This window comes from Ovis aries, chromosome 15 (genome assembly GCF_016772045.2).
Source record: "Ovis aries strain OAR_USU_Benz2616 breed Rambouillet chromosome 15, ARS-UI_Ramb_v3.0, whole genome shotgun sequence".
Lineage (NCBI taxonomy): Eukaryota > Metazoa > Chordata > Mammalia > Artiodactyla > Bovidae > Ovis > Ovis aries.
Window position 1 is genome coordinate 62768773 of NC_056068.1, and position 24635 is coordinate 62793407.

The window sequence follows — 24635 nt, forward strand, 5'->3', positions numbered from 1 at the left end:
CCCAGGGATCGAACGCGTGTCTCCTGCATTGGCAGGCAGATTCTCTACCACTGAGCCACCAGAGAAGCCCATTGGGGAGGCATGTAGACTAATTAGGAGGCTGTCGACTGAGACTGTATAACTAGAATTGAAGAAGACCTGGAAGAGGAATGGAGAGGAGGGGTAGTTATGAAAAATACAAATGAGATAAAATTGTTAGGAGTTTTGGTTGTTGGGAAGAGGGTGATGTGGGGGAGGTACTTGTCAGGCATCAATTTCAGGTTTCTGATTCAGGCATTGTGATAGTGATCACCAAAGGGGAAATACCTGAGGTGTTAACAGGTTTAAGAAAAATCAGTTTAGAATGTATTCACTTTGAGGTACCAAAAGGCCTTCCAGATGGAGAGTTTCACTTAAGCATTTAGGTCTCCAGAGCTAGAGATAAATATTTATAGACATAGAATTAGAGATAAAGCTATGGAGGAAGGCAATTAAAGAGTGCCAAGAAGTAGGAAGACAACTAGAAAAGAATGATGTGGAAATGAAAGGAACAGGTTTTTAAGTGGAAAAGATAATAGCTAATAGTGTTGAAGTAAGATAAGGTTTAATGTTCAACTATTAAATGTTTCAGTTAATGACAGAACATCACTTAATCGTTTTGTGAGCGTAATAGAGTTCTAATTGTTGTGTGTTGAGCTTAGAATGAAAAGGAAACTATAGGTTATTATTTTAAGATTTACTCAGTTAAATGTTTCAAATAGTTAAGGGAGTTTTTTGTTTTTAGGCTCAAAGATATTAAACATTTTTGTAGCTTGAGGGCAAAAATCTCATAGAGAAGAAGAAATACAAGATGCAGGAGAGGATAGAGTAGTTGTCTTCTAGATTTAAAGAAAGAGCCCTGTGTTTTCAAACACAATTTCAAGGGGTTAAGCCTCTGTTTATTTCCCGTGCTGCCCAGTTGTTGAGTTGGGGAACAGATATTACAGGGGGAACAGTTATTTTAGGGCCAGCTATGTATCAGACACTGTCATGGGTGTATATGTAAGGAAACAGGACAAAGTCCTTCCGACTTCTACTGCAGAATGGATAAGGAAATACAAGGTGAATGTGCAGAATGTCAGATGGTAAACAGCACTGTGGAGAAAAATACCACAGAGAAGGGGAGGTAGGGGTACTGAAGAGGGGAGAGCTTGTCCTTATTTATTGGTGGGTCATGGAAGGCCTCAGAAATAAGGTGACATTGGAGCTGAGAGCTGAAGGAAGCGAAACGCAGCCATACAGGTGCGTGGGGGAAGAGTGTTCAAACAGGATGATATTAACTTCAGAGGCCCTGAGGCTGGACCTTTTCAGTGTCCTTCTGAGAGAGCTCATCCGTGCTTGTCTCTCTTCCCCTACTGACCCAAGCACACATAGGTAATGACATAGATGCATGCATGCCCTCCAGTGTTCCCATAGTCCTGATTTCCCAGTCAGGTTAACGTGTCACTGAGTCAAGTAGCTTGTCAATTTCCTGTGTAGATTTCTTCTGTTTCTCCAGTGGCTTCCGAATATTACCTCTGAGATTAAAACCCAAACTTCTTAACCTCTCGCTAAAACCCTTTGCCTACTAGATCAGTTTCGTCTCTTGCCATTTCGCCCTTAGTGAACCTCAGTCTCTCAATGTGTGGATATATTCTTTTTATTTTCCATATTATAACCTTGAAAGTGTTACTTGCTCAGTTGTGTCTGACTCTTTGCGATCCCATGGACTATAGCTGCCAGTCTCCTCTGTCTATGAGATTTCCCAGGCAAGAATACTGGAGTAGGTTGCCATTTCCTTCTCCAGGGTATCATCCCGACCCAGGAATTGAACCCGCGTCTCCTGCCTTAGCAGGTGGATTCTTTGCTGTCTGAGCCACCAGGGAAGCCTTATATCATAATGGGTCATATTTCTCCACTCCTTCAGCACTAACAAACTATTTGTTCTTTACTGCCTGATTTGAGCAGAATTTATGCATCTCTTTGCCTTCTCATGAGGCATGCCTTTATTATACCTGTATTACATATATTACACTGCCTTGTAATTGCTTACTTGTATCTTCTCCACTAGAGTAAGAGACAGAGGTTCACTTCCTGGATTGGGAAGATCCCCTGGAGGAGGGCAAGGCAACCTACTCCAGTATTCTTGCCTGGAGAATCCCATGGACAGGGGAGACTGGCAGGCTACAGTCCATAGTGTCACACGACTGAAGTGACTTAGCACACACACAGACTGATTTCTTAGGGCACACACTCTACATCATTTAATTCTTGACCTAACATCTAGCTTAGTGTCTGATATATTATAGCTATTCAATTAATGTCTTAATGCAATAGAATGATAACTTTCCTCTTCTGTAAATTATCTTTCAGATTCGATACATTTCTCAGACTCAAGGTTTACCAGGAGAACAGCTGTTAAATGTGGGTACAAAATCCACAAGATTTTTTTGCAGAGAAACAGATCTCTCCCATTCTGGTTGGAGATTAAAGGTAACTCACTTAAAATATTTAGGAAAACAGTTTTCTAAGATGCCTTACCTTCATGGATAGTACTCTCTGTGCCTATTTTTACTTTATTACATTTGTTTCTTTTGAGTTTTCTTTTTTGCCATTCCCCAATACCACTTTTAATAAGAGTCTTTTTTGAATAGCTTAGCTCATTCTCTAACCTGGCAACACAATTAGTAATGTTTTTAAAATAGTTTCAAAAATTTTATGTGTATCATTTTGAGTTCTTCCCTACCTAGCTCTACATTTATCAAGCTTTATGGGACAGGGTTGAACCTAACCACTTACGCTGTAACCCAAGTATGTAATTTATTCCCAGGATCAGTAAATCCTTAATGATTAACTTTAGTAATTTTGTTAGGGAATTTATCTATGTGTGTGATTTTATCTATATATTTTTTTACCTGAACCTGAATGTCTCATTTTCTGTATACTTTTAAAAATTATATTTTGATAGTTATTCTTTTGAAACTACTACTTGCCTAGAATATTCAGTATATTAGACTAAATGCGCCAGAATTGAAGAAATAAAGAATGTACCAATGGTAGTAATAAGATGTTTTCCTTCTCTGATATATTCAATAAGACACTGGAAGAACATGAGGCAGAGACAGGAATGAAGTCTAAAGAAGCCAGAAAGTACATATTCAACAGCCTGGATGATATAGTGCATGTGAGTACCACAGTCACATTTGTCAATTTTTCATGCATATAAACTGGTGGACTTGAATGCCAAGAATGCCAAAACACGTTAATCATTTTCTACATGACAGAGTGCTTGCTATTTTTAAGCTCTTCAAATGAAATTGATTCTAAGGTTTCAGAAACTAAATTTCATTCATCTTTATCAAATATTTTGATTTGTATTATCCTGTTCTTCAGTATTTTCTTTAGAAAGGAAAACCCTCACAAACATATTTCTTTTACTTACATCTCTGTAGACTTGAATGTTTGTTTAGTTAAAGCAGTTTTTTCCCCCTGTTTTGAATGCTTTTTGATATCTCAAAATATTTGTGAGATGTGTTCTTTCTTATTTGAAAATAATTACAGTTCTTTGTTTTTTCCTGTGTTGAGGTTTTCTTTTTTTTTTAAATTGTTAGACTTTAACATATACTACGGTGTATGGCTTATTTTTATTTGATGTCTTGAAATTTTGATATTGCAGGTGAACACAGTGATGGACTTGGAAGGAAGTGATCTTTTGGCTGAGAAAGCTGATAGAAGAGAGTTTGTTGGTCTGTTGAAAAAAATGTTGCTGATTGATGCAGATTTAAGAATTACTCCAGCTGAGACTTTGAACCATGCTTTTGTTAATATGAAGCATCTTCTTGATTTCCCTCATAGCAACCAGTATGTTACTTTAAAATCTTTTAAAATGATTCCGAAGAAATGATAATGCTGTCTGTAGTAAACCAGTTTGTTAGAAAAATGATTCAGTTTCTTCATTAAATATAAGTAAACTGAGTCAAAAGAGGTTAAGCTAACTTGAGCAAGCTCACATAGACAGTAAATTGCAGAGCAGAACTAGAATGCAAATCTAAGTCACAGTCCAGTGTTCTTTTTCCAAAATAGCATGCTGAAAATGACTGAGTGATAATCGCTTTTACATAATATTCTTACGTTAATGACCGGACATATTTATAATTAAAGAAAGTGTTAAGTTTTTCCTCCTTCAATTTTGAGTCCTGCAAACTCCAAATTGAAAAACTCCTTTTTTCAGTTTCCCTTCATACCATTTGCTTTTCTCCTCCATTCCCCAGCCCCCGTTTCCTCTCTTCCTTGTGGAAGGAGGTGTTTTAATGGGTTGGTAGAGAAGAATATATGCCCAAATTGAAATGGGGTTCACAAATTATAGTGTGCTCACCAAAATGTGCTCACTGTTACTTTACTGTCTCAAGAAAATGTTTCAGATAGAAGCATATGCTTCTTCTTGCTTCAAGCTTCCATCTTATAGGATTTCCTGGTAGACATAGTATTGGAAATCTGCAGATTAAGTGCAAGCCATAGACTTTTTTTTTTCTTTTAAAAATAATTTTTAATCTTAAACTGTTCTAAACATTTAAAAAATAATATGACCATTACTGTTCACTTTTTCTTTTGCAGTGTAAAGTCCTGTTTTCATATTATGGATATTTGTAAGTCCCATCCAAATTCATGTGATGCAAATAATCACAATAAAACTTCACTTTTAAGACCAGTTGCTCCAAGCAGTACTACTAATCTGGCAGCAAATTTTACTAAAATTGGCACATTAAGAAGTCAGGTAAGAACTTAGAGTATTTGGTCATTCTTGCTTCTCTTTTCTTTAACAATTAATCATTTTGCTTTTGAAATATACATAAGTTTCCATATCAGCACTTCCAAGTGCTGATGAGGTCTTACTATGGCTGTTCTATTAAATCTCTAATATTTCAGGGTAACAGTTGGAACATATCTACTCAAATTTATTGTTTTCCTTCACCTTTTATTCTTTCAATACAATCTACTGGCTCTTCTATATCTCAAGTCTACAAAAAGTAGACTTCAGTAAGATCAATTTCTGGGTCCATCTTTATCATAGAATTATGGATTTTTAAAATGCATTTGATTTCTACTTATAAAGCATGTGTACACAGTTATTAGAAGCGTGCTCTGTATAATGAATGCCACGCCCATCGATTGTTCTAGGCATTAACTACATCTGCTCATTCAGTCGTGCACCATGGGATTCCTCTGCAAGCCGGAACCGCTCATTTTGGTTGTGGTGATGCTTTTCAGCAGACACTGATTATCTGTCCCCCAGCTATTCAAGGTACTCTTTTATTTAAATTACACTTTGAGTTTTGGCATTGATTATTTTAAAATAAGTTTAGGCATCTATTCATTAGATATACTGAATGGGTTTTGTTACATTTAATGCTACATTTACATTTAATTTAAGCTGGTCAGTAGCCTTTAAACCACTGATACTCATTAATTGACTGGAGTTCCATTATAGTCATTATTAACAAAATGGATCATATGACAGTTGTATTTTCTGTAGAGTCTAGCATGATAAAATACTTTAGTAGGAATTAATGAACTGGGAAAGCTGTGGATTGTCCTCTGCTGGGTAAAACTGCTCCAGATATTCAGGTTAAATACTTAACATCTGCGTGTCATCTCTAGACATTACCGTGACCAAAAGCTCAGATCTTTATGTTTTGGCCAAAGGATTTCTTTCCTAAAATATTGTAGTCTTGTTCTTTACCCATAGCTTAGTTTTTGTTTTTTAAATATTGATTTTTATCCAATTGCCCTTATTTAGTTAAATTTATCAAATCCTCAAATGAAATAATGACAGAATACCTTTGAAGAGGCATACATTCTCACACTGAGGAACTTTTTTGTGGTAAGAGAATGATAGCAGTGAACTTTTTGACTGGAATAACTAGAATAAAGTTCTCTTTCCTAGGTCCTTTACTAGCATCTTGTCCCTGCTAGGCTGTGATGTCTAAATCTTAAAATCAAGGGATTGATTCCAAATGGGCGTGAGAGGACTGTGTGAAGTGTTGTAATACTGTTAATAATAAGTGAGAGCTCTGGATGCCAAGTCAGGATGCCTGGGACCTAGTTCTTGTTTTCTCTATTTGCTCTGCCATCCCAGACAAATTTGTTATCTTGCTTCAGCCTTAGTCAAAGAAAACGGATGAAATGGTGACTCTCTTGATCATTTCCAGCTGTAATATTTCTGGATTCTGAAGGTGATATTTTAAATATTTGTTTGATTTAAGGATATGAGCAACTTTTTGCTCAGTATCTAAAAAGCGCACAGTATCTAAAAAGCACCAAGAATATGTTTGTTGACTTGCTTGGCTAGTAATGGGAGATGTGAAAACATGGCAGCTCTTCAGCCGCTTTGGTTCTACCAGGGTGGCTTTGGTCTGTTAGCTGTGACAGTGACCCATGGCTTATCCGGTAATAAAAATATCTATAGCATATTGTCAACACTCTTAAAGATGCTGTTGTGTTTCTTTGTTTTTCTTCAACTGTTGTTATAAAAATTTTGAACATATAGAGAAATTCAAATAATAGTAATACCTTCTACTCCAGATTCAACAAATATTAACATGTTATATTTATTCTCTCTATTACACATACACACACTGTTAATAGTAAGTCATAGATGTTTTACTTCTGAATGCTTGAGCACACAAAACTGATGCTTTTTTTTTCAATCAGTTACTACTTAAGTGGTATCGTGACAAATACATTTTCATATAGACGTGTTTAATCTGTACTAATAGATTGTTGCCTTCTCGGTGACTTAGTGGTAAAGGGTCCACCAGCAGTGCAGGAGACATGGGTTTGATCCCTAGATTGGGAAGGTCCCCTGGAGGAGGAAATGGCAGATCACCCCGGTATCCTTGCCTGGGAAATCCACGGACAGAGGAGCCTAATGGGCTACAGTCAGACAGGACTTAGTGACTAAACAACAAAAAATACATTGTTAGGTTCTATCTCTTTCTTCCATGTACCAAAATTAATTTGGGGATTGCCCTCTGCCTACAGTGTGGTGTATTTCATCCAAATTTGGAATAGCAGGAAATTCCCTGGGGGTCCATGGTTAGAATTCTGGGCTTTTGCTTCTTGGGGGCCCTGGTCTGATCCTTGGTGGGTAAATTAAGATCCTGCAAGCCATAATACATTAACAGCTGTGAGTGGTTCATAACAAGGATAACAGAAGGAAAAGGAGATATTCTCAGACTCATTAACTCATCAGATGTCAAGAACAATAGTTTTGGAATTAATAATAAGACAAAGCAAAATATTTGTTCACTGACTGAACTAATAGGTGTGGTTGCAGCAGCCTAACAGGCAGGCTTTATAATATGTTGTCTCATTATTTCATATCTTAGTATAGTGGCTGCTTAGAAAGGAAAGTTTTCCCTCTAATCCATTTTGGCATCTCTGTAGAAAATCCCAGTGTTGGTCTTCCTACCTCTTTATCTCATAATGTGCCAGTCTATTTTGAAGATATGAGTGCAATTGTCCAGTAGTTTGAACATTCGTTGGCATTGCCTTCCTTTGGGATTGGAATGAAAACTGACCTTTTCCAGTCCTGTGGCCACTGTTGAGTTTTCCAAATTTTCTTATGTATTGAGTGCAGTACTTTAACAGCATCATCTTTTAGGATTTTAGATAGTTCAGCTGGAATTCCATCACCTCCGCTAGCTTTGTTCATATTAATGCTTCCCAGGGTCCACTTGACTTCACACTCCAAGATGTCTGGCTTTAGGTGAGTGACCACACCACTGTGGTTATGGTCATTAAGACCTTTTTTGTATAGTTCTGTGTATTCTTGCCATCTCTCCTTAATATCTTCAGCTTCTGTTAGGTCCTTGCTATTTCTTTCCTTTATTGTGCCCATCTCTGCATGAAATGTTCCCTTGATAGCTCCAATTTTCTTGAAGAGATCTCTGGTCTTTCCCATTCTATTGTTTCCCTCTATTTCTTTGTGCTCATTTCACATGCTAGCAAGGTAAGCCTCAAAATCCTTCAAGCTAGGCTTCAGTAGTATGTGAACGAAGAACTTCCAGGTGGATAAGCTGGATTTTAAAAAGGCAGAGGAACCAAAGATCAAATTGCCAATATCGTTTGGATTATAGAGAAACCAAGGGAATTCCAGAAAAACATCTATCTGTGTGCTTCACTGACTACGTGAAAGCCTTTGACTGTGTGGATCACAACAGACTATGGACAATTCTTAGAGAGATCGGAATACCAGACCACTTTACGTGTCTCCTGAGAAACTTGTATGCAGGTAAAGAAGCAACAGTTAGAACAGGACATGGAACAACAGACTGGTTCAAAATTGGGAAAGGCTGTAGCTTATTTAACTTCTTTACGGAGTACATCATGCAAAATGCCAGGGTGGGTGAATCAAAAGCTGGAATCAAGATTACCAAGAGAAATATTGACAACCTCAGATATAGAGATGATACCATGCTATTGGCAGAAAGGGAAGAGGAACTAAAGAGTTTCTTGATGAGGCTGAAAAGGAGAGTTAAAAAGCTAACTTAAAACACAATGTTTAAAAAATTAAGATCATAGTATCTGGTCTCATCACATCATGGCAAGTAGATGGGGAAAATGTGGAACCAGTGACAGATTTAATTTTCTTGGGCTCCAAAATCACTGTGTATGGGGACTGCAGCCATGAAATTAAAAGACACTTGCTCCTTGAAAACTATGACAAACTTAGACAGTGTATTAAAAAGCAGAGACCTCACTTTGTCAACAAAGGTCCATACAGTCAAAGCTGTGGTTTTTCCAGTAGTCATGTACAGATGTGAGAATTGGACCATAAAGAAAGCTGAATGTCGAAGAACTGATGGATGCTTTTGCATTGTGGTGCTGGGGAAGACTTTTGAGAAGTTCCTTGGATAGTAAGGAGATAAAACCAGTCAATGCTAAAGGAAATCAACCCTGAATATTCATCAGCAGGACTGATGCTGAAGCTGAAGCGCCAGTTCCTTGGCCACCTGATGTGAAGAGCTGGAAAAGATTCTCGATGCTGGAAAAGATTGAAGGCAGGAGGAGAAGGGGATGACAGTAAATGAGATAGTTGGATGGCATCACCAAAACAATGGATGGAGTTTGAGCAAACTCTGATAGTGAAGGACGGGGAAGCCTGGTGTGCTGCAGCCCATGGGGTTGCAAAGAGTTGATGTGACTTTATGACTGAATGACAGCAACATTTCGATGAAACATTTTAAAATGCTTATTGAGTAGCAGTTATGGTACCATTATAGTTATTTATGTTTGTTGTGCTTCACCTTATATTTTTTACCTTGGAGCTACATTGTTAAGCATGTGCTTCATGTATTTTAGATACTATAGATACATGTAGGTGCAGCTAAATAGGTGCTACATCCCTAATGTTGTGCAGTTTTTATGTACAGAAGACTCAGACAAGCTTTTACTTAACATATCTGAGTATAGGTTGTATATAGTGAACAACATTTCACATTACTTCATGATCTGAAAAGCTAGTTAATTCATCCCTTCTGGATGAAAACTGCTATTTCAGAATCAAATACATTCCAGCACAATTCTCCTCTGTTGTACTAGAATAAGCTTTGAGCTCTTTGTGTCATGCTTTCCAGATATCAAGCAAATCTAATCATTAAAGTTTCAGCTTATAACCATACAGAAAATTGGAATTTTAACCTACTTTTGAATGATTTAAAAAAAAAGATTCAACCTCTCGAGAGATTGTAGGAGAATTCTTCTCATCTTAAGGCTTTGATTATGAGGAGAATTTAAGAGCAACCTGATTTTGGGGGGATGGGATTTAAGAATTCGCTCTGTGATTTCATCCATATCAAAGTGAATTCTGCTTTTTTCTCTGATAAGATTCTCTATTGCTACAATATATCTACACAGCCTGGGTGTACTTATATTCCATTTCTTGGAAAATTTGCTGTTCAAGACATGCTTTTTGGAAAGGGTAAGAAGGTCAGTTTTAAAAAATAACTCATAGGTCTAAGGCTCTGAAAAAAATAAACACAATAAAATTAACTTCCTTAGAATTATCAGTTACTGTGTATTCATGCAATAAATAATGTAAGGTTATTTTTCAATGGGAAAGAAAATAATTTTTTTTAATGGCTGATCACCCAGGATCACTTTTATCCAAAAACTAATTATCTTTAAATAATCTGCCAGCCCATATTGAAAGTAAATGCTACAATAGACCGGAATTTTGAAATAGTGAATTTATTTTAGTAGCTGAGCTTTCTGATCTTAGGAGATATCCCCACTATCTTGTTAGTTTAAGTTCTTAGTTGAGTAACACTTCTTTACTCTTAAAGTTTGGTACTGTGAGTCTTAATGTTTGCAAGGTGCTCTTGCAATGTATGATAGACATACTAACATTAACAGTATTAGCCTGGGTAGTAATCCTGCCTCTGATTTTCCTAGGGGGTAAGCAAAATGGAATGTGTTTCTCCTGGAGTTCCAATAGCTTTCCACTAGAAATAATAGTTAATTAAACCACAATGATCAAAGCTCAGTTGCGTCGTCATATTAGGCAGAAAAGTTCACTGTTTGCTTTTCCTTAGGAGACTGAAATGCGTGTGCCATCCTGAATTTTATTGACTCCTGTAAACCGTCATGGCCACTGAAGCTGTGATACAGTCCCCCCCTTGGTGACTTAGCTGTAAGATCCTATTACAGTTTTAAAGAAGAGATTACCAAGCACAGCTTGAAGTTTGTACAAAAAGATGAATATTTACCTGCTAGAGGATTAAGGGTTTTGAGTCAGGTTCATCTTTTTGTGTCTTATCAATGGCAGAACTTTTAAAAAAGGAAAATAAAGTATAATAGCAAACTTTAAAAGGAATTAGAAATTTTAAAAACAATAAATGGTTCAGCTTTATGTATTGTAAAATAGAAAGAGTAGCTTTATAACGATTTTTGGAATGATGTACCACAAGGTATATAGCGTATTATGCAGGGGATTTTTTAATAATCCTAATAAGAATTTTAGCAGTTCATAAATTTATAAGAGTTTTGTAAGTTAACTCAGAGAGAAGTTTTTCTTTTATTTGAAAACTGTTCTTTTCTATTTCACAGGTATTCCTGCAACACATGGTAAACCCACTAGTTATTCAATAAGGGTAGATAATACAGTTCCCCTTGTAACTCAGGCCCCAGCCGTGCAGCCACTACAGATCCGACCAGGAGTTCTTTCTCAGGTTGGTGATAATCATTCATGATTTTTGCATATGTGCTGTCCTTCTCATACTCAAGTAGAGGCCTTCTTCCATTGGTAATACATAGCCTTGTGCTACTGGAAATAATGAAAATGACCTAGACAGGAATTCTGTCCTTACAGATGGTTGAATTTAACTTTTGTGATTATTAGGTGATTGTTACTTTGAGTTACTTGTAACAGACTGGCTTTTCTTTTGCTCTTGTTGTTTTTGCTGCAGCAGACATGGTCTGGTAGGACACAGCAGATGTTGATACCTGCCTGGCAACAGGTAACACCCCTGGCTCCTGCTACTACTGCATTAGCTTCTGAGGGTGTGGCTGGTTCACAAAGGCTCGGAGACTGGGGGTGAGTTAAAAACAATAATACTTCCTCGTAAGTCGTTTGCAAAATACGTATGGTAACGTAGGGATTCAATTTTTCTAAATTTTCTCCATAGGAAAATGATTTCACACAGCAGTCATTATAGCTCAGTGATGCCACAACCTCTTCTAACTAATCAGATCACTTTATCGGCCCCTCAGCCAATTAGTGTGGGCATTGCACATGTTGTTTGGCCTCAGCCAGCCACTACCAAGAAAAATAAACTGTGCCCGAACAGGTTGGTATTGATATTTTAACTTTTCCTTTGCATTTTGAAAATGAATCATTAAAATAAGTTTTGCATGCACACCAAAGGGTCGCCCTGTTGTATTCAAAATGACCTCTTTGATAGATTTGCTACAAACACTAAGCCAAGCTCCCTTCTCAATTTCTCAGAGGTATTTTGGTAAAACTAATGGAATGGGAGCCAGGAAGAGAGGAAATAAATGCTTTCAGTTGGTAAGATTGTCTTTATTGCCCTTTTGATTTATTATCTACCTATAATGTTAGACAATTCTAGACACTCAGATATCACATTTGCCCCCCCTCCCCCAAAAAAAAGACCATTAGAAGATAAGTAAATGCAGTCTACACTCGTTTCTAGAGATCTGATATATCACAGACTCATGATCTGTGTGTTAGTGTGTCATATACATAATCTTGAACAAGTGAAGGTTTGTATTGTTACTTATAACATGGTATCTTAGAAAAATGTCATGTATATATTTTGATTATAGAAATGACACATTATTCCTTTGGTTGCAGGAGTAATTCATTGCAGAATACCAATATCCCACAATCAGCATTTATTTCCCCAAAGACAGTAACTGGGAAAGATGTCGAGGAAGTAAGTTGTATAGAAACACAGGACAATCGTAACTCAGAAGGAGAGGCAAGAAATTGTTGTGACACGTCTATCAGGCAAGACTCTGATTCATCAGTTTCAGATAAACAGCGGCAAACCATCATCATTGCTGACTCCCCGAGTCCTGCAGTGAGTGTGATCACCATCAGCAGTGACACCGATGAGGAAGAGACATCCTCGCAGAGACATTCACTCCGAGAGTAAGTGCTGAAAGCAGATTCCTGCATTTTTGTGACATTCTTAAATAATGATGATGGTATCCTCTGCTGTGATGGAAAAAAACTTTGTGGTTTATTATTGTCTGTTCATGTCCTTTGGAGTAAACTTCCTGAGTAGTATTTAGCATGATTGAAAGTGAAAGTCGCTTAGTTGTGTCCGACTCTTTGCGACCCCATGGACTATACAGTCCATGGAATTCTCCAGGCCAGAATACTGGAGTGGGTAGCCTATCCGTTCTCCAGGGTATCTTCCCGACCCAGGAGTCGAACCGGGGTCTTCTGCATTGCAGGTGGATTCTTTGCCAATTTAGCATGATTACTATAGCATTTTTCCTGTATTTACGAGCTTTAGATTTTTATCCATGTAGGTCTTTCTTAACTGTTTCATATCTGGGGAGTAGGTTCTCATTTTTGACCTGTTTTCCCCTTCCCTCTTCACTAGATGTAAAGGTACTCTGGACTGTGAAGCTTGCCAGAGCACTTTGAACATAGATCGGATGTGTTCATTAAGTAGTCCAGATAGCACTCTGAGCACCAGCTCCTCGGGGCAGTCCAGCCCATCCCCTTGCAAGAGACCGAACAGGTAAAGGAATTTTAACAGCAGTGTGTTATAAACATTAAGTCTACTAAAAAGCCTATGTTTTCTCTTCGTTGTTGAAATTAGTAAGTACCTGCCAGTTTACCACAGTGGCTCTCTCTTGTTCGTGAGTTTTGAACTAGATCACCTTTTTATGAACTCAGGTTTTAAGTAGGAATTTTCTTTATTATTACAGAACAGATCTAAATGAAAAACTGAGGTTCTAATAAATGGTTTTTAAAAAATCATTTGTTTTTGAAAGTGTAAAAAAGTCACATCCTCAGCTCTAGCTTCACAGACTACCATTGTAACTTTAGAATAAGAACATATACGTTAACAGCACCAAAAGGAATGTTTTACATTATAAAGTAATGACCCACTGTCAGAGTATTTGCTGTGATTTTTTTCTTTTAGTGATTGATTTGCCTGGTTTTATCTGTATTTCTTTTCGGCCAGGGATATGCATTGCCACTGAAGTAGTGAATGACTCCTAACCTGCATGATGTACTATCTCATTAAAAGATGAGCTGTAAAAATTTCAGTGAAACATGTTTGATTTCCACTGACATTCTTTGTATAGTGGAAACATTTTTCAGTTATAATTTTATTCTTTTTTTTCCTTAGGAAATATAGTTTTTAATACTTTCAGTCAAATCTCTGTGGAAAATATAAAATAGTATTAACACATCTCCTTCTTAAAGTTGTTTATAATGTGATTTGCAAGTCGATGCTATGCATTTGTTGTTGTTTTGTTGCTAAGTCACGTCCAACTCTTTTTGTGACCCCCATGGACTATATAGCCTGCCAGGCTTCCCAGGCAAGAATACTGGAGTGGGTGTCCATTTTCTTCTCCAGGGTATATTCCTGCTTTGACAGGCTGATTCTTTACCACTGAGCCACCTGGGAAGCCCCATGAGATGTGTGTGTATGTGTGATGCGTGCGTGCACGCATCACACACACACACACACACATAAGGTATAAAAATATATATAAGTAAAATATACATATAAAAAGATATGCTTCAGATTTTGAGTATGAAATGAGTGGTTAAAACAGAATAAATGCAATAAAAATCCCAAGGTGAGAGGGGGCCAGGGCCCAAGGATCAGGACAAGAAGAGAAATTTGGGCTCTGGGTGGTTAGACTTTCAGAGAGCTAGGAAAGGCCTTTTGAATAACTGGTTAGTTAAAAAGACCCAAATTATCACTAAATTATTAGTGATTACTCTAATATTACAGTATTATTAATCTAATTTATTAGAATTTGATCTCAAATATCCAAGTTGCCTGCTTATATATTTGTACATTTCATTTCAGTAGTCCAGAACAGTACTACTTTTGTAGTATCTTGATGAAATCTTCTGTGGTTTATAATATGGGATTTTATGAACTGCTACTGAGGATCAAGTGAAAAGAGACAGGAGGGAAAATTAAATGCCAAGAGGGTGTTCCTAAACAGAGAGAAATAGCGTTAGCAGTCCCAATAGAGAACTAATGTGAGAGTCTAGGGAATCTATGAAGAATGTGTTTGGGGTAAGAAAGAAGTTATAATTAGGTATGAAATAGTTTAATAAGATCTTATCAATTTGGAGGAGTTTGGAAATTATTTAACTGTAGATTTAAGGTTGAAAAACATTGTTGGTACGAATATTTCCTTTTAGTATGTCAGACGAAGAACAAGAAAGTGGTTGTGATACTGTGGATGGCTCTCCAACATCAGACTCTTCAGGACATGACAGTCCATTTGCAGAGAGCAGTTTTGTGGAGGACACCCATCAAAACTCAGAACTGGTAACTTCTACTGACACAGAAACCAAACCAGCTGTTTGTACTGTTGTGGTGCCACCAATGGGACTGGAAAATGGATTAAATGCCGATGAGCATATGGCAAACACAGGTAAACTGAGTCCCCTCTTTCCCTGATTGTCCCTTAAAACGTCCTAATTTGGGAACATCAGAACCAAAAGTCATCTCTGAATTTCTGACTTGCCCCTGCCAAATCTGTTGTACAAAAGAAATACTTTCTAATATTATCCAGTGCTTGGAAAGTACGAGATCTTTACTTTTTATTTAATTTTAAGGTTTTCAAATCACTGTTGTGTAAAACAGCTAAAGACCTTTCATAATTTTTATATGAGAAGGAAAGAGTACTTACACTCTAATATTTTGTTGTTGCCAGATTCTATATGCCAGCCATTAATAAAAGGACGATCTGCCCCTGGAAGATTAAACCAGCCTTCCACAGTTGGTAATCGTCAGCAAAAATTGACATCAGCATTCCAGCAGCAGCATTTGAATTTTAGTCAGGTATGTTTGTGAATTTATGAGTCTTTGGGATTCAAAATCAGCAGTTTTTTAATTGGGAGAAAAAGATTCTCAAACTGTATAAAATCTTAATAAACACTTCCATTTTCATTTTTCCAAGTGACTGAAAAGTAATTGGCTTAATAATAGGATAATTATCAGATTAGCCATGGAACTTGAATTTCTTAGAAAGATTAGGTTCTTGGGTTTTCTTAAGAGAACCTGAGAGAAAGCTTACATTAAGATCTGAGAGATCCCCTATGGGATTTTAGTCACAGTATCTTTTAATTTCCCTTTTTTTCTTCTTTGTGACTTATAAAATATGTAATTAGTCTTTTGTTTTGTTTTTGAATAGGTTCAGCACTTTGGGTCTGGGCATCAGGAGTGGAATGGAAACTTTGGACATCGAAGGCAGCAAGCTTATATCCCTACTAGCGTTACCAGTAATCCTTTCACTCTTTCTCATGGAAGTCCTAATCACACAGCTGTACACGCCCATCTGGCTGCAAGCACGCACCTCGGAGGACAGCCTGCTCTACTTGCATACCCGTCATCAGCTCCCCTCAGTAGTGCCGCGCCAGTGGCCCACCTCTTAGCCTCTCCATGTACCTCAAGACCTATGTTACAGCATCCGACTTACAATATCTCCCATCCCAGTGGCATAGTTCACCAAGTCCCAGTGGGCATAAACCCCCGTCTGTTACCATCCCCAACCATTCATCAGACTCAGTACAAACCAATCTTCCCACCACATTCTTACATTGCAGCATCACCTGCGTATACTGGATTTCCATTGAGTCCAACCAAACTCAGCCAGTATCCATATATGTGAAAACTCACAAGCGTATATTGAGGAAGCTCAATGATATAAACATTTGATTAAAAATAAAACATGGTATTTAATAAATATTAGCCATGGCACAAGAAAATTATTTTTGAATCATGTAGACTTGGGTGCAATTTAAACAACTTTGAGCTTTAAAAAAGAAACTCACTTTTAATGTGTTTTGCACATTTGGTATAACTTGTCTTTGGTCATGTTATCTTCTTATGTTGTAACTCTAGACAGGTGACTTATGGGAGCAGAAGTCCAGTTTTTGCTCCCGCTATTTTTTATAAAATTGCCTTCTAACTAGTGCAAGACACGTCCATATTTGGGAAGCCATTCTGTGTACAGACTTAGAGCAACAGATGCACATACGTCAGAATTACAGCATACAAGTGAATTGTATTATCTGTGTCTTAGTGTATAAATGTTGGGTCACTTACCTAAGAAACTGAGCTATTGTTCTTTACATTTGCATGTGTCTTTGCATGGGCAAAATGTTGCCTAGACTTTGCTCTTAAATGTTGTTCTAATAATATCAGCTGCATTGTAAACCGTTCCCACACATAGTGCCTTAAATATTTGAGGTTGTTAATGTTATTACTATATATAAATGTTGAGGACTGCAGCACTTAAAAATTCAGACTTACTCTTTAGTTTCCTTCGATAGAGTAATGTTCATTTTTGGTTTTGTGTGGTATGATTTCAGGTTGTAGCTATTTTTCCTTACTAAGAGGGCAGCATGTTTGCAATAGCTGAATTCTGCTGTCTGACTTTTTCAGAATGATCTAGCTTCAAGAAAAGCAAGCAGGTAGTAGTGCTTAAGAAAAATTGATTCAGTATCTAATGAATAGTTGATATCTGTCACAACACAGCATTTTACATACTGTTAAGTGAAACTGCAATACAATCTAAGTTTATTTGGGGAGTGTTTGCTGTATAATTGGATTTAATGAAATGTTTAGAGATGCAGTAGGCATGACTTTGAGTAGATAATGAAAGAAAATGCAAAATGCTCATTGATTCATGATGTGGTTTCATCCTAGCTTGGGCAAACCATGCAGTATTTAATAAATAGTAGCAGAATATTTACTATTGAAGCTTGAAAAGATGTGAGTTCTTTGTGTGCAATTTTTCATTTATGCATGTGAGGGTTTTTGTTTTTTTTTTTTTTAGTATTTTTACATTGTAGTACTTGTTTTGCTTGTTGGTGGTGTTTGCTTATTTAATACATTCCGTCAGGGACAGAAATTACATGCTTTTTTTTCCTAGGAAGTATGTCTTGGGTTTTTCCCTCTTTATTCTTTACTTTTTTTTGGTGGTGGTGGTGGTTATGTTTAAATGAAGTTGCTTTTACAGCACCAAAGACTTAATCATCCATTTCCTATATAAAAGGTAGCTACTTTTTGCATAGACCTCAAGTATATTGTAGTGTAGAGGTGGAATTTAAAGGAAGGTATTAAACAGGCTGTGTTTTAGCTTATGGGCAAGTAATAAATTGTATCATTTATCTTGAATGTATCATAGATAAGCTGCTATATAACGATTGCCACTTCAGATAGCTGTGAAATTAGGTGATTAACTAGTTGTTATTTAGCCTTCTAATTTCTGTATAAGTCTAATTACATGAAATAGAAGTTGGGGTTTTGATTTTTTACTTTGCTTTTCTGTTTGGAGTGTCATTGTAACTACTGTATTGTAAATGATGGAAAATAATTGCGTATGTTATTTTGGGGTGTGTTATTTGCATCAGTATTTTATCTCTATTAATGTTTGTGCTCATCACTGCATATAAAAAACTTGGATGTATCAATGTAACTTAATTTTTTATTTTCATACTGGCATTGTAGACACTTGAGAAAGCTGTATCTTGCAGGCTTGACTTAACTTTTTTCCTTAAAAATCTGGAATATAATCCTATACCATTTACTGGAAGAAACAGTACAAAGCATTTGAGTGTAAAACTCCAAATGTTTTGGATTTACAGCATTTCTTTGATGAATGAACTGCATACCACTAGTACAGATCTAGTACAGCGTTGACAATAAGCTAATAATGGATAAACTTTTCTTTACTCCATTAATACAAGCAGTGTTTTATTTAATAATCATCGATGAAATAAATGTGCCTGATATTAATTTTAAAAATTACAGTGTTAGATCATAAAAACCAGCAGTACATTTTTAGTCACACTGAAAATGAAGGACTTAATTTTCCCCACAAGTTTCAGTGTTTTTAGTAATCAATTCTATGCATTTTATATAAATAGAAATATATATATATTACACATAAAAAGGAATAGCCTAAGATTAATTTAAAAGATTATTTACAGATGGCAAATTTATGGAGTCACTATTTAAGTAAACTTGCTGCCCTCCACAGCCTTCTAATTTTATTTATCCGGTCCAGCAGTTTACTGGTATCTGCTCGCTTGTTGGAGAAGAATCAGTGTTGGCAGCTCATGTTTAAGAAACACCAAGGGCAAAAGATTGATGATTGTACCAGGTACAAAACTGGCACAGTTTTCTTTTTGTTCAGGGCTGTGTTTACTACCCTGAAATGTCATATTTTCTGTATTTCAGTTCCAAGACTGTGATGTCTTGTTAAATTGACAGTAAATGATAAACTTCAGTGTTTTCATAATATAACAGTCCTTTTTGATAAAGGCGTACCCGAGTTAAGTACACTGCTCTTAGCTGATTCTAATCATGGGCTTTTTAAAAAGGAAAAAATTCCAAGATCCTGCTAAAGTCTAAATTTAGCATATTGACAAAAGAATCTGGATTTATACCCTCTTTAAAGCCTTTTTTTTTTTTTACCAGTTTTCTTTTGTGTTAATGCTTTCTTAAATAAAACACTGCATGAATTCCAAGTTGCATATTTGCATACTATTTTAATTTACAATTTGGTTTTTAATCAAATATCCTGGTATTTTGTTTCTTTTTCTTTCAGGGTGTTTAAGTATGTTACTGTAGTAGCAAAACTTTTTCATTTAAAAAATCTCTACTACTAATTCTAAAGTTGGTTTGTGTTAAGTAAAAGTTAAATCATACACTGCAAGGTGTAGGAAGATTTGTTTTAAAGAACCCAATGATATAGGTTTGATGACTAAGTTTGAGCTATTAACTGTTTAACAATTTTAGACTTGTGGCTTTCTTTCTTTGGTTTGTTTGTTTTTGCTTTTACTTCTATGCTACACTAGTTTGCCATGTAGCAATTGCACTGTGCAATATTACAATAAGGACTGGGAAAATTTTTATGGATGTAATGTCTATTACGGTTTGCGATAGTATTTCTCTCTAGTTCTCAGTGATTTAAATGTGACCAAGCCTTCTGTACTTTGTCACAAAAAGCGGGTTTTCCAGGTGACTATTTTGGTGAGTGTCAAAATAAGAATTTATGGTGTATTACTGTCGATTCACTTTGAATTAAAATATATATATTGCAGCAAACAGCTTGTTGACTTTTTTTCCACCCCAGTACTACTTCCAGACTAGGGAAGGAAGAGGTTAGGAAGATTGAGTTACCCAATTTACATTGTCTCATTTAATTTTCAAGACCACCTGTGAGACAGATATACAATTATCTTTATTATGTTAATGAATAAGTAGGCTCCAAATATCTAGGTAAGTTGCCCAAAGCCCAGTGGATCTGAGATGTGAACAGGCTGCCTAACCCCTAACCGTAACCAAACCACCAAACTACTGTCCGGCAGTTGGTTTAAATTCTGAGGGAGTGTACCAGAGTGCTGTAACCACAGGATACTGTGTGAGTCACTCAGCCTGTCTGACTCTTTGCAACCCCACGGACTGTAGCCCACCAGGCTCCTCTATCCATAGAATTCTCCAGGCAAGAATACGAGCGGGTGGCCATTACCTTCTCCAGGGAATCTTCCCGATGCAGGAATCGAACTCGGGTCTCCTGCATTGCAGGCAGATTTTTTTCTTTTTTTGGCCACTGTCTGAGCCACCAGGGAAACCCAATTCACAAGATAACCAGGGCCCATTTTCCTTGAATATTTTTTGAGGTAAATATTTCTGTTCATTGTGCATGAGTGAAGGATATGGAACTCACATGTGTTTTTAAGACATAAAACATGAGACTTCAAAGGGATGTGGTTGTAGTAAGCCAGTTTAGGTTGCCTTCGAATACCATCTTATACTTAAAAGTTTAGGTTTAGAGAAACATTGGTAGGAAAGTTTGTTGAGGAGCGCCCCCCCCCCCCCCCCCAGCACACACCGGTGAGAATACATACTCTCAATCTCAGTGAACTTTACTTGCCATATATAAGATATACATACTTTGTTATATGTTTGTTATATGTTTGGTGTCTGGCTTCCTTTCATTCAACATTTTATGTCTAAGGTTGATCCGTGTTTATGTAGTTACGAATCATTTATCCCCATTACTATGTAGTATTCATCTGTGTGCATATATAATCATTTATCTGTTTTGTTGATAGCCATTTGTGTTGTTTTTACTTTTTGACTATTAGGACTAGTGCTGCTACAAACATTTTTTTTTCACATCTTTGGCGAACACGAATGCATTTCCTTTGAGCATATATGTAGGTGTGGAATTCCTAGGTCACAGGGTGTACAGATGTTTTCCATTATTAGATACTGCCAACAGTACTTCAAAGCAATTAATTTACACTCAACAGCAGTATATGAGTTCTAGTTACTTTACATCCTCACACACTGTATATAGTTTTTCTTCCAATTTAGTCATGGCCATGAATTGTTAAAAATTATGTGAACATCCTGATCCTACATGTAGGTAAAATCCAGATTTTGCAATTCACTTGAAGGTAAATTGGCTTCTTGAGAGTTAGGAAATATTCAGCTATTTAAATGGGTTCATGTATGGATGTGAGAGATGGATTATAAAGAAAGCTGAGTGCAGAAGAATTGATGCTTTTGAACTGTGGTGCTGGAGAAGACTCTTGAGAGTCCCTTGGACTGCAAGGAGATCCAACCAGTCCATCCTAAAGGAAATCAGTCGTGGGTGTTCATTGGAAGGACTGATGTTGAAGCTGAAACTCCAGTATTTTGGCCACCTGATGCGAAGAGCTGACTCATTGGAAAAGACCCTGATGCTGGGAAAGATTGAAGGTGGGAGGAGAAGGGGATGACAGAGGATGAGATGGTTGGATGGCATCACCGACTCAATGGACATGAGTTTGGGTAGGCTCCGGGAGTTGGTGACTGACAGGGAGGCCTGGCATGCTGCAGTCCATGGGATCGCAAAGAGTCGGACATGACTGAGCGACTGAACTGAATTGAGGATTATAAAATATTTATTCCTAAAGAGATTTAAACATTCTTTGAGCAACCCACGTAAACCATTAAGCCAGTACCTAGCACATAGCAGTGCCTCTCACATGGCAGGTATGTCATGAGTCAGTAATAATCTATGAGTGAAGTCGCTCAGTTGTGTCCGGACTCTGCGACCTCATGGACTGTAGCCTACCAGGCTCCTCTGTCCATGGGATTTTCCAGGCAATAGTACTGGAGTGGATTGCCATTTCCTTCTCCAGGGGATCTTCCCGACCCCGGGATCGAACCTGGGTCTCCCGCATTGTAGACAGACGCTTTACCGTCTGAGCCACCAGGGAAGTCCTAATAATCTATGAAGCATCTACCATTTCCCAGCATTCTATGCTAGGGAGATGTCAGTGGACAAAGCAGAAGATTCTTTTGCTCTTACAGATCTTTCCTTTTTGAGGGAGAGAACGATTTAAAGTAAGTAAGTTTAGTTAGGCTAAGGAGAATGAAGAAAATAGAGTAACCTGGTTAAATGACTAGAGGGTGTGTGTCAGGGAATGCCTCAGTGAGATGACATTTGAATTGTGGCAAGAAGATGCTAGTCAACCATGCAAGGGAAAAATTTCTGGTGGAGAGACCAGCAAATACAAAGGCACTAAGTGGGAATGAGACTTACTACGGGCCGAATAGGAAAGTGGCCTGTGAGGTCCAAGTTCAGTGTAAATGGAGCAGGAGCTTGAGAACAGAACCAGAGGCATAGGAATGCAGGCCTTTTGCCAAAGGTCTGGATTTTATTGTGTATGTTCACTGAGAGCAGACACCGTGAACTGACCACTGTGGCGAACAGTAGTGCGGTCAGAACACTGAAGACCAGAAAAGAGGTTTTGAAGCAGCCCTTGGCCCCTAAACACTTAGGCAAGTGAGCATCGCTTTCTAGGAATAACATTGTTCAATTAATCACAAAACTGTATAACACCTGGCAAAATTAGGTGTTACATATAATTTCCAGTCCATATTCAAAATTTCCCAAATGTTTCAAGAATGTCTTTTATAGCCATCTCCCCATTCCCCTTGTCTAGGTGTCAGTCAAGATTCACTCATCTTATTTAGTTACGGTGGCTCAGACGGTAAAGCGTCTGTCTGCAATGCAGGAGACCCAGGTTCGATCCCTGGGTTGGGAAGATCTGGAGAAGGAAATAACAACCCACTCCAGTATTCTTGCCTGGAAAATCCCATGGACAGAGGAGCCTAGTAGGCTGTAGTCCATGGAGTCGAAAAGAGTTGGACACGAGTGAGCAACTTCACTTGTCTCTGTTTTAGAGACAGTCTTTTTTTTAATGACATCTTTTTTTTTTTTTGAAGAGTTCAGGCTAGAATAGCCTTCATTCTCCCTCTGATTGTTTCTTCATGCTAATTGTAGCATGAATTTCTGTTAAGTACAAGTTGGGGCTAGTGGCTTGATTAGACTCAGTGCTCTTCTGCAAGAACCGTAGGAGTAGTTGTGCCTTATTGCTTCGCATTAAGGGGTGCACGCGTAATCTCAGGTTGCCCAGTATCAGCTATGCCACTAAGATGAGGTTCCTAGCATATTTCTCCTTTCGTCATCTGTGGGGTTGGTACTGTGGCAGCATCAGTAATATTTTGCTCAGTAGCTTTAAGGGTCCATTCATGATTGTTGTCAGAATCAGTTACTACACTGGGGGTTGCAAGAGGGTGGTTTTTCAATTCCATCAGTCCTTCTTTACCTGGCATCATATTCTTCTATAAAGGCTCTCTGCCTTTCTCCCTGTGCTCCCTCCAGCTGCTTTCTCTGTCTCTGTCTCTTTCACCATTGTGGATTCATGGATCAAGGCTGGAATTTGTTGACATTACCACATTAGTGTCTGAATGTTTCCTCACTTTCTGGCCTCTTAAGTTGTCTTAGGCTCACCTTGTATTTTTTCTGCCTTGAATCTGGAATTAGTCATTTGTCCCAGGTTTCAAAGGACCCAGTTGAGTAATGTTTACTAGACAGAGGTAGTTCCTTTGTCTTTTGTCCACTTACATGGTGTCATGGGTGTTGTTGACAGATCTTTTCTCTTAGTTTTAATCCTGCATCCCCATTACTCAAGCTCATTTCTGGTTCTTTTTTTTTTTTTAATACTTAAAAATTTTAAATAAAAATTTAAAATTAAAATTCATTTTTGGCTGCACTGGGTCTTCGTTGGCGGCATGTGGGCTTTCTCTAGTTGCAGTGCATCAGGCTTCGTTGCCCCTGAGTAGGGATCAAACCCAGTCCTCTGCTTTGGAAGGTGGAGTCTTAATCGCTGGACTGCCAGGGAAGTCCCTGACTCCTATTTTTGCAGAGAGATGTTTGCCCAGCGACTACTACTCACCTTCCTTAACCATCTTGTGGCTCTCAGTCTCACACACTGATTGCAGTTGACCAGGGAGAAGGATGAGGGCGTGCCTGGGAAAATTCATCTAATAAATGCATGTCTACTGCTGTTTCTTCATTGTTCAGCAGTTACGTCCAATGAAGATGGAATAAATGTGGAGCCTAGGGTTTGGGGACATTATTTATTAAATCATAGAAATAATTGTGTTATGATGATGATTAACTTAAAGGAGGTGATGAAGTGAAAACAGGAACTCTGCTCCAGCTCACTACTGTAGTCCCGCATATTCTTTCATCATTTTTATCATATTTCTTGTAATTGTCTTGTCTGCTTTTCCCACTAACTAAAACTCTGCATGCAAAGGACATTTTTATCTTGTATGTACCATTTCTTTGGATCTATGTGCCTGGCCATAGCAGGCACTAAAACATTGGTTAAATAAATGAATGAGATCAATAAAATCCATTGATCAGAATTTAGGAAGCACAGTTTTATTATCTGCTTTGCTACTAATTTAGGTGGTCGTTTTCAAGCAAGTTTGGGCTTCCTTGGTAATAGTTTGGGGTTGCAAATTTTCAAAAGCAGTGAGGGC

General features: G+C 37.5%; 1 protein-coding gene across 13 annotated transcripts in view; it reads left to right on the forward strand.

The window, feature by feature from the left end:
- HIPK3 (homeodomain interacting protein kinase 3) overlaps positions 1-19850 on the forward strand; it is a 94868-nt gene extending 75018 nt beyond the window's left edge. For 4 of the 13 annotated variants that reach the window (XM_060400049.1, XM_060400048.1, XM_060400050.1 and 1 more), the window contains exons 4-16: positions 2371-2490; positions 3095-3181; positions 3674-3858; positions 4612-4771; positions 5176-5299; positions 11107-11228; positions 11466-11593; positions 11685-11846; positions 12374-12673; positions 13134-13274; positions 14930-15165; positions 15448-15575; positions 15928-19850. In XM_060400049.1, coding sequence (XP_060256032.1) covers positions 2371-2490; positions 3095-3181; positions 3674-3858; positions 4612-4771; positions 5176-5299; positions 11107-11228; positions 11466-11593; positions 11685-11846; positions 12374-12673; positions 13134-13274; positions 14930-15165; positions 15448-15575; positions 15928-16404 — 2370 coding nt within the window. In that variant the 3' untranslated portion in view covers positions 16405-19850. Of the gene's footprint in view, positions 1-2370; positions 2491-3094; positions 3182-3673; positions 3859-4611; positions 4772-5175; positions 5300-11106; positions 11229-11465; positions 11594-11684; positions 11847-12004; positions 12068-12373; positions 12674-13133; positions 13275-14929; positions 15166-15447; positions 15576-15927 lie in introns of all 13 variants that reach the window. The other 9 variants (XM_060400045.1, XM_042233333.1, XM_042233334.1 and 6 more) reach the window with 3 other exon arrangements.
- The last annotated feature ends 4785 nt before the right edge of the window (positions 19851-24635 follow it).